Source organism: Rhagoletis pomonella, unplaced genomic scaffold, assembly GCF_013731165.1.
Source record: "Rhagoletis pomonella isolate Grant_MI unplaced genomic scaffold, Rhpom_1.0 Rhpom_scaffold_00004, whole genome shotgun sequence".
NCBI lineage: Eukaryota > Metazoa > Arthropoda > Insecta > Diptera > Tephritidae > Rhagoletis > Rhagoletis pomonella.
In genome coordinates, this window is record NW_023458558.1 from 20929488 (window position 1) to 20940264 (window position 10777).

A 10777-nucleotide genomic window follows, 5' to 3' on the forward strand; every position below is an offset into this window, starting at 1 on the left:
AAAAAAAATCTACGTTGCGTTGGAAATACGGCAGCTCTGAAAAATCGGAACTTCAATGTAGAATTGCATCTGCTTTGAATGAGAAAGACAAGGATCACAGAAGTTGTTAAGAAGTAGCAAGACGAAGATTGTTCGACGCGACATAAAGCGGGGTTTTACTAAAAATAAGTTGAATTAACGCAGCAAATTGGTAAATTACTTAATAAAAATATTGCCTGAAGGGATGAAATATTAGCATTGTGATGTAAATGTTTAAAAGCGTGCAAGCCACGTCACATCAATAGTTTGGATTCTTTGTTAAATCGTTTCAAGGGGGAAGGGGATTGATGTGCTGCTGTAAATAGGCGAAAAATAAAAATGGCCATCGCAAGCTTGCCAGACTTATAGATATGTGTACTTAGCCGCAGTAAAAATTGTTTAACGAGTTTTGAATAATGTAAGCTCAATATATTCTTTATAACTTATGTGTTATATTTTAATTCACACTTAATAATAATAAGGTATTTCTACTTCGTATAGAAATTATGTGCGATATTTTAAATGCATCTCTGTATAGACAGCGCGGTTTGCACTTCAGCCTTCTCACTTTCATTTTATCTTTGTGTGTACTTTTGTGTTTTTCTCTTGCTTCTAGCTCGAACATTTATTTTGTTCAAAAATATTGTGAGAGAAAGCAGGATGACATGATTCGCACCCGGTGTGCAGATTTGCTTCGTTTCGTTTTTATACGACCGTACTTCTCATTCCTGTTCCTGTCATCGTTATTCATTCTCGTAGGTTTCGTTCCATATTAAAAAGTTTTCCTCTAGATTGTGAAGCCGTTGACTAACTTTTAGGATAAAGTTTGCATGTAGGCGGGAGTTTAAATTATAATGTAAGTAAAATCCTTAAGACTGATTGTGGATCCTGGGCAAATCGTTTTGGGCAATAGTAACTAAACTGCAACGGGAGATCCTTATTTTCCTTGCGCAGCTGTGGCTTTTGCTCTGCGGCTTGGCGTGTTCGTTGCTGTGAATTGTACGTACATATATGTGTTGGAAATCTGCACGTTCGCCAAACTAGTAATTCTGCTTCGATAGAAAAGCTAGCCAGCCATAGTGGAAAGTTTCGAAAGAATAGTTTACTTCCACGATACAATTATTATTATAACATGGTTAGAAGTTACCATAGTTCGTATATAAGTCTGATGCCACCTAAGTAGCAAATCGGTGTAATGAAAAATATACTTTAGTGAATTGAATACAAACGAAATTTCGAATACTTCCAAACTACAAAGCAAATCATGGGTATCCACTGACATAAGGCAACCCTTTTATTTGATAAGTTTTTCTAATAATCTGGAGCTTTACACCCTTTGTTGAATTACACTGCTTCAAATTCTTGTTATATACTAAGAAGAAAAACGCCCAAAGGTTTTTATTATCGTTAAAAGTTTGCAGCATGCTACTGCAGAAATAATTTCTCTAGTAAAAAAGTAGTAGACTCTAGTTCCGACCTTTAAAGCATTGATTACTATATAGTCGGTGAATTAAATCCCATTGTCATTGATGTATCAATGAAGTCTCTAAAACTAATGTATAGTTTTCAATTGTTTATATTAGGTATTAGTGAGATATTACAAAAATATGTAATTTTTTTTAGTATATACATTTATTTTAAATCTTTACCTTTTATTTTCATCAGATTACGAAAGCTCGTCTTAATCTTGCTTCTACTTACTGATGTTAATTTATCCAACCGGTTCTTCGTATAGTGCACTACAACTTCTATGCCATATAAAAACGTTAGAGGAGTACTTTATTCAGCTATCAAAACGTTTCAAGAATAGACCGTAAGGCGATGTATTGGTTTTGAAACATATTCACAACATTAGTCCAAAATAGGAACTTATCATGGAAAAACAAACGACACTCCATTAGGGTAGATAGAAATGATTTTTATAAAAAAAATATAAATAATATTCACTGAAGGAAAAGCTGTGGAGATCCTGAAGGCGGCCGTAAGTGTTGGAGAAATATTTAGCCATTCAAGTATTCGATTCCTTTTGTTCAATAAACTTTTCTTAATTAAAAGGAATAGTTTAAGAAAAAGACGAAAGTTAAAATTGGCGTAAAAATTGATATTACTGAATATATGGTTGTAATGGAGGCAATGAGAGATACTTAGAATATATATAACTGTTAGATTGCGCACAAAACAGGCGATGGTAAAACTACGTTTGAATGAAATCTAAAATTATATTTTGTACCAAGTCAAGCATTAAAAATAATCACAGCTTAATTAGCTCTTGGCACTTGATAAATAGTACTGGAAAATTTTGTCTCTGTGATCGTAAAAACTGATTGTATCAGTGGTGGCAAACGTAAAGCAAAATAGTTCGGTGTTAATAAAACTACATAAAAATGTACATGATGGACGAGTCACAACCGAAAACGTTGTACGTTGGTAACTTAGATGCATCAGTATCAGAAGAGCTACTGATAGCACTATTCAGTCAAATGGGTCCTGTCAAAAACTGCAAGATCATACGGGAGCCCGGTAATGATCCATATGCTTTCATTGAATACTCGACTTATCAGGCGGCAACTACTGCATTGACTGCAATGAATAAGCGGTTGTTTCTGGATAAAGAAATAAAGGTGAGTGTAAAGATATAAAAGAATCAGCTAACAATGTACTTCATGTAAATGTTTTTTTTTGCGCATAAGGTTAATTGGGCCACTAGTCCTGGGAATCAGCCAAAAACAGATATTAGTTCACATCATCATATTTTCGTTGGTGATCTCAGCCCAGAAATCGAAACAGATATGCTACGTGAAGCATTTGCGCCCTTTGGTGAAATATCCAATTGCCGTATCGTAAGAGATCCACAAACAATGAAATCGAAAGGCTATGCTTTTGTATCATTTGTCAAGAAAGCAGAAGCGGAAAATGCGATACAAGCTATGAATGGCCAGTGGATAGGTTCACGTTCTATTCGAACGAATTGGTCCACAAGAAAACTGCCACCACCGCGTGAATCCAGCAAATCTGGCGGTGGCATGGGCATGAAAGGACATATTCGACATACTTTTGAGGAGGTGTACAATCAGTCAAGTCCAACAAATACCACCGTTTATTGTGGAGGCTTCCCGCCGAATGTTATTAGTGACGAAGTAATGCACAAGCATTTCATTCAGTTCGGTCCCATACAAGATGTACGCGTTTTCAAAGACAAAGGTTATGCTTTTATTAAGTTTGTCACTAAAGAATCAGCAGCACGCGCCATTGAGCACACTCATAATTCGGAAGTGCACGGCAATCAGGTGAAATGCTTTTGGGGCAAAGAAAATGGTGGTGATAATTCAATGAACAACGTGGCGGCAGCGTCCGCGGGGGTAGCAGCTGCAGCAGCAGCTGCGGCCGCTGCCGCCGGCACCATTATAACGCCAGGTATACCGACAACTCCGCAACAAGCGGCAGCAGCCGCCGTAGTGGCCAATGCAGCTGCGGCCGGGGCAGGAATACCAGCTCAAATGATGACACAACAGCAGCTGGCTGCTGCCGCGCAGTACCCCTACGCGGCAGCATACCAACAAATGGGTTATTGGTACCCGCCTACAGTAAGCTTTTAAAATTTACATAAGGATGAAGAAGAGAAAATTTGAATAATTGCTTAGTTGTTTACACCGTTACAGGGCTATCCGGCCGCTCAAATGCAAACTCAGTACATGCAACAAGGTTACTATCCGTACACTTATGCTAGTGCTCAACAAGCCGGAGGTATGCCTGTATATATAATACAATATCACAGATTCAGTTAATATATTTTTTTTTAATTTAGCCGCAGGATACCGCATGGTACAGCCAAACGTCGCCTGGGGAGTTCCGGGTACTGTAGTGCCGGGCGTAACAGCAGCCACTGCCGCAGCTGCTGCAAATGGATCACTGGCACCGCAGATGATGTACAGCGCTGCCATGCCTCAGTACCAGGGTCAATGAAGCTGATATGCCCGTCATAGTTGTTGCAGCAAGTGGGTGATACGCAAGGTGAATATATTGAAAGGCATCAGAAAACCACACCGCGCATATACATGTCCAAAATAAGATTTTGAGGGCATGTAATATCAAAAAAGCTCAAGTTGTGACAAATAAAATCTAATTATATCCTCTTTTGGTGCGTTATCATGGACAGCATTATTTCCGTATAATGATATTATAATGCTCACCCCCCAACAACTGCAACAATCGCAAAACAATTAAAGTGACTCTAATCTCAAAACTGAATCATAGCCCTCTTTGTCTCTAATATTGGATAGATAAAGAGAACAGAATAAAATTGGAATGTAAAGAATATATAGGTTGAGAAATACCGCAGCCGATATATTAAGCATGGAAGGAGGTCATTTCATCCAATTGTTTTATATGCAAGCGGTTAAAATCAGTTTCTTAAAACGAAAAGAAAAAACGTACAACGGAAACTTCAAAACTTGTAATTTTGGCTACAATCTCGAAAGGAAAACAAAGATTATAAAGAGAAGTTAGAAATTAGGTCGTTGTTAAATAGATTATATTTAAAATAAAGAGAACTTAATTATATCAAACGATCGAAGAGAACTACGAAAAGTTACAAATTATTGCAACAACAAAAACATACTTTGCTATGAACATAACATTTGTAAGCAATTTTACTTAATATAGCGAGATGATTTTTTTTACTTTTCAATAGATAACACAGCTTCAGAGGGCAAAGCACATCACTTCGAATCTATTTTGAAATGGGAAAATGTGGCATGAGCTCCATCAATCAGGACACCAACAACAAAAAAATATTGTAAGAAACTATTGCAAGTGGAACTTGGCCGGGCGGGTAGAGTAAATGATCTAATCCATTCTACATTAAAAGTAACAAGTTAGGATATTTAATTTAAAGGAAAAATAAACTTAGAAGAAAAATGTGTGACGAGCTTTACAGTAAGTACGATGTCTACACACACTATTAAGCGTGTTTGTTACCCGCAAAAAAATAAACGAAACGTAGTTATTAAGTAAGAGGTGAATACGTTGAATGGATGCAACCGAAACAAAAAAAAAATTAATGAAAGATGAAGATATTTCATTAAAAAAAGTGAATGCGATATACATATGTACATGCAAAATATGAAAAAATAAAATAAAATAAAAAAAGTCATGCAATATAATCTTTTTCCTTATTTCGCCACATAATAACGAACGCATCCCGGACATGACGAACCTTATAAATTCGAAAGTTGTAGAGAACCTACATTGACTACGACGAGTTTATGGTGTCTGAACAAAATTTAAAGTCGATGTCTATTAGTGTTATTTATAAATATTTATTAGGGCGTATTCTTGTTTTCGTACGAATCGAAAATTATGAAAATTTCCTATAATTTTCTAAACAAATCTTTAAAATTTTCGATTCTTACGAAAACGAGAATACACCTCATTATATTCCAAATTTGTTATGTTTTGATATAATTCCGTGTATTCGGGTAAATGCAGACCTAAAATACCATTGGCATACATAGTATGTATGTACATACATACATACATTCATATGCTAGACGCTATTTAATAAATTAATATTGTTAATGAAGCGAGGAAATATTATTATTTTTGTTTTTATTGATTGATTGATTTATTTAGTAATAATTTGATTACGGTTTGTGTGACAACATCAAGGCGCACACCACAAATCGGAGGAGAAGCTCGGCCAAACACTAACATATGTGTAAGCGCCAATCTATTATTATTATTAATTACAGTGATACTATGGGCTTGTTCGAGTTGCAGTCACAACCGCAGTGTTGCGTGAATTATTAAAGTATCACGTTCTGTGTGAATTTCTGGCAATGTATTATCAGTTAAGCAGTTGGAACAATGTTGCCATTTTTCATCAGTACGGCAGTAATGCCACTTTTATTACGTGCCTCGAACAGGCCCTATTTACCATAACATTATTTTTAGCTGTCTAAACTATTTTCTCACAAATTCTATACATTTCTTTTTCATTTCTTTTAAATAAGTGTGTATGTTTTTCTTTTTTGGTATCTTCATTTAACATCTTTAAAAACCTTTATAGAATACATTATTCTGTGATGACGCCTTGCCAGTTTCTGTAGTCTTAAGTCAGTTGCGTTTCTCCAACGTAGATGACCGATATGTAGTCCGGCATTTTACCACTAGTAGTCAGATATACAAACATTTTAAACAACAATTTATTGGGAAAGAAACCTAAGAAATTTAATTTAAAAAATTTTCTTTTAAAATAATCTTAGCTTAAAAAAATAAAACAGTAAAAAAAATAACAAAAATAAAAAAAATTAAATAAAAAAATGAGAATAAAAAAGAAAAAAATGAATTTAAAAATAAAAATTTAATAAAAAAAGAAATAAATAATAATTAAAAAAATAATAAAAGAAAAAAATTAATTTTTAAATTAATTAATTATTAAATTCAAGGGAAAAAATAATTAAAAAATAGAAATTAATTAAAAAATAAAAAAAAAAATAGTTAAAAAAGAAATAACTTTCCGCTGCTCGAGCACTCTGACTCGAGCTCGGATCTCTCAAATGGCAGTCTTGTGCTTTGCTCATTTGGCCATGGCGACTGCTGGGACAGATTAACCCTTAGCCACCTAACGTCTTTTTTAGACACTCTACCACCTAACGTCGGTCAAGGTGACCCCTTACTTAATTTTAGTGTTTAAAGTATAAATATAATAATAAAACACGCAAAAACCGCACATAACTCTTTTGTACCTTTTATTTAATTAATATTAACAAAAAATTAACTTAAAAGTCGTTTCATACTTCAATAACATTTTTTATTCATTGTTATACGAATTTTGTAAGAAAACGTAGATACTTTTATAAAATGAGATCTAATTAGGAAAAAATATTCGAACTTAAAATTTTTTTCTTTTTTTTTTATAACTTAAAAACATGGACTTCAATAATAAATTGTTTTTGGCGCGATTAAATCGCATTAAAATAAAATTGTAACCTGCCAACAATCACAATTTTTGGCGGCATGGTATACACATTTTTTGGGAACATTCAATACAAATTGGATTTTTGCATTCAAAACACATGTGGAATGTTTTGCGTTTCTTTTTGGGATCACATAGTGAACAGGTTTTACGTTTTTCAAATTTTTCTACGTTGTCGGCCAGCGATGCACTGGGTACTTGATCCATTTCCAGTACACGGCGAATAGCGCCATAAACACCTAACGTCGGTCACAATGACCGCAAGCAAAAATGTTTTACCTCTAGTTTTTGAATTGGTACACGTGTTGACTGCCTGATTGCACAAAACGAACTGACGAGAGAAAAGAAAAAGTACATAGACGGACAACTGCGCAGCTTGCATAATAACGGGAATATTTAAAAAATAAAAAACGGTAGAGTCACTGTGACCGGCGTTAGGTGGCTAAGGGTTAAGCAAAATGACATATTTCTTTTTGCACCAGCTGATTTCGAATCATCATATTGCAACATTCAAAGCTGGCTACGATATTTTCGAAATGACTCACTGGCGCCGAGCCGCTGAAGAACTTTTGGCAAATAAACGTGCAAGAAATTGTTCTGATACTAGCAAGTCAATATTCTTATTAAGTCTCATCAAAAAATTCCTTGTCGTTTAAAGGGAATTCCGCATTATACTAAAGCCAGCTTCTCGACATAAGCTACTATTCTATACGAACACATATATAAGGTTCGTTCGCGTAGCTGTTAATTGTTCATGTTTAACCAAAACTTACAAGTTTTTGCGTTCGCGTACGCAAAAAACTTGCAAAGTAGGGGAAATTGAGAGAGCAAACTGACATTTCATTTTGAGGGGAAGCTGTTGGTTTCTGCTGGAAAAATTTTTGCCAACAGGAAAACAGCTGGTTGGCATTTACGCAAATCACAAAATTGAATTTGATGGTTTGGAAGATAAAAATTACAAAATGCGACTAATTAAACTTGTAAGAAATAAGTAGTTATTTGTTTAATCAATAAACTGTGTCAGTATAACACTTTGCGATGACTTTTCGTACGTTTTAAATTTTACACTTCTGTATGTAAACAAAAATTATATCAGCTGTTCGTCTAACTTGCAAGTTTCTGCAAATTTTCTGTTCGCGTACTATTTTGGATATTTCTCTCTTGTGAGAGAACAGATGACATTTCGCCGGAATTTGGCAGTTGGTTGGTTTCTGTTGGAGATTTTAAACGAACGCACCTATAAACATAAACCCCCCTACTATAAATGAATTCATAACAGAAAGGAAAGATTTGCAGCCCGATTCTGTGCACTTCATAAATATAAATTTTTTATAATTTCTAAATTTTTTATTATTTATCAAGAATTGGAATTCTTGCTCAGAAATCAAAAACTCTTTTCTTGATAAATTATCAAGATTGAAAATGCTATTGACAAGTGTTTACAAATTGAAATTTCATATGAAAATTATAAATTTTGTATATTAAAAGATTTGTTTCTATCATTCAAATACTGTATGTGCCGGCATTTGAACCTGCGAAAGACAGAATTTATAGCCGACATCTCTACCTCTCGGCTACGGCAGTCAAAAGCCTTTTTGATTTTAAATTCATATTTTTCATATGTGACAATGAAATCAGTTCTACTCAAGGCACATTAAACAGGTAGTATCAGTAGAGCAAAAATAACATTTGCGTGTATTTTGTTGTTGCTTCTGGTATCGAAAGTGTCAAAAACTGTTCTGAATTTTTTCTTCTAAATCAAAGCGTGCCATGTAAAATACAAAAAATTATAAAAAATAAAAAATTGAAATTGGAAAAAATAAAAATTGATGCAACTTTCTTTCCTAGTAAATTTGTTTGCTTCTCGAAGCATTGATCCATCCTTTGCAAGGCCCAGTAATCAGCGGTCGTGCTGCTGAGTTGGGCGAACGTTCCAAAAGCTGCTATTCAATCGCTTGTTTTGTATGGAAAAAGGTTTCACATGCAAATGGATTTTAACAATTCAGAATTTTTGTGAGCAAAAATTAAAAATATTTGACATTTTCGAGACCAAATAATTTGAAAATAAATCAAATCAGCTGCTCTACTGATACTACCTGTTCAATGTACCTTGGCTCCCCCCATGTGGAAGTCGTAGAGCTTTTTATTTTATAAATATTGACACAAAATTCGATGGGAGCTTTTACTTGATAAAAATCTTAATAAAATTTCTTTACAAATAATTTATCAAGAAAATTCAGAATTGGGCGGTTACAATGAATTGATATTTTTAAATTTACAAAGCTTATAGTAAGATCCAAAAAATTACTAATCCTGCAGCCGGATTCTAACATTTGCAATCGCTAATTTCGATTGCCAAAAATCTCCAATATAATCACCCTCATTGCGAGAGTCGTGTGGATTACAAGTCGTTTTTCGAGAGTCGAATCGTATCGAAAATTTCACGTCATTGCCTAAAATTTGTAGTTTTCAACAATTTTGGTCGTTTACTTATTTCGGTACGAAAATAGACAATGCTACTATTGTCGAGTCGTACAATTTAGCCTAATTTACGACTTACGCAATATACTGCCAGATTTGGCTGATTACACATTTGGGGTATTCACAACAGTGTCGTATTGTTGTATGTAGTAAACTTTAAACGCCTAAAAAACATGTTAAAGGGGTTTGCAAAGGACCATCAAAGTCATATTATGTATTTTCGCAGTGTTAAAAAATAGTTGATTGTGGTTTCAAGTTCTCTAAACATTTATTTAAGCTTATAAAGTTTACGAGATACAACAATACGACACTTACGACATCGCTGTGAATCCCTCAATTATGATTCAATAAATATAGGCGGCATACACGGAGCGTCTGACTCGCGAGTCATTTGTGTACGTGTTGACTCGCCTTTGACTAAACACAGTTGAATCGTTCAGAGTCATTCCAGGAGTCATGTCGGTGTAACTAACCATATTTATTTTCACAAATACATCCAAACCGACTCACGAGTCAGACGCACTGTGTATGTTACCTATTAAGCTTTTTACCAAAAAAATGAACCAAGGTTAAAAAAAATATAATACAAATTAAAAAAAATGATTCTTGATTTGATACTTAAGTTTGAAAATGTTATTTTTTGCTTTTCAGTTCACTTGTATTATATTTTTTAAAACTTCGTTCCTTTTTTTTTTGGTAAAAAGCTTTAAGTCAATCTAAGGTACAGTACTTTTCATATGAAAGTAAAATTGAATGTTTAGCACAAAGAATGCTTTTTGAATTCTTTTCTTAGGTATATGAGAAGTTGGTAAAAAATTATTAGGGCTGTGCGATTATTCGATTACTCGAGCAAGTTGGTTAATCAATTATTCGGATAATCAATTACTCGAGTAATCAAGATTTTGATTATTCAAAACGATGATTAATCGAGTTACTTGAAATATGATTACTCAAAAAAAATAATTTTGCTCGTTAAAAGAGTTTGCTTTGGAAAATGCTTATTTTTTTTTTACATTCTGGCTGTGTTTCTTTATTCATTCCGGATAATCCCATTTCACAGCCAGAATAAACAGAATGCGATTGAAATATACGTTAACATATCATCAGGAACGTTCTAAAGAATAAGTAAACAAAAAAGTTTATTCCAAACGTTCAGAATGAATAAAGAAATGCAGCCTCTGTATATGAGAAAAAAATTTTCGTTTTAATTTTTGAAAAGAGAAACGTTTTCAAAGTATCAAGGAACTTTAACTAGTTTATACATATGTAAAGAGTTGAAATGTTGATTACTCATTTTACTCG

General features: G+C 33.9%; 1 protein-coding gene across 10 annotated transcripts; it reads left to right on the plus strand.

The window, feature by feature from the left end:
- Nucleotides 1-73: 73 nt before the first annotated feature.
- On the plus strand, nucleotides 74-5074 carry LOC118737210 (nucleolysin TIAR). 10 transcript variants are annotated; one of them, XR_004992795.1, is made up of 6 exons: nucleotides 784-874; nucleotides 1684-2639; nucleotides 2709-3602; nucleotides 3660-3762; nucleotides 3824-4657; nucleotides 4709-5074. XR_004992795.1 is itself a non-coding variant. In XM_036467576.1 (6 exons), the coding sequence occupies exons 2-5, from the start codon at nucleotides 2403-2405 to the stop codon at nucleotides 3979-3981; spliced, it is 1392 nt and encodes a 463-aa protein (XP_036323469.1). In that variant the 5' UTR covers nucleotides 784-874; nucleotides 1684-2402; the 3' UTR covers nucleotides 3982-4029; nucleotides 4709-5074. The 10 variants fall into 10 exon arrangements, 9 of the variants coding, with proteins under 9 accessions (XP_036323464.1, XP_036323465.1, XP_036323467.1 ...); XM_036467576.1 differs by having other exon boundaries at nucleotides 3824-4029; XM_036467575.1 differs by having other exon boundaries at nucleotides 1684-1999; nucleotides 2074-2639; nucleotides 3824-5074.
- The last annotated feature ends 5703 nt before the right edge of the window (nucleotides 5075-10777 follow it).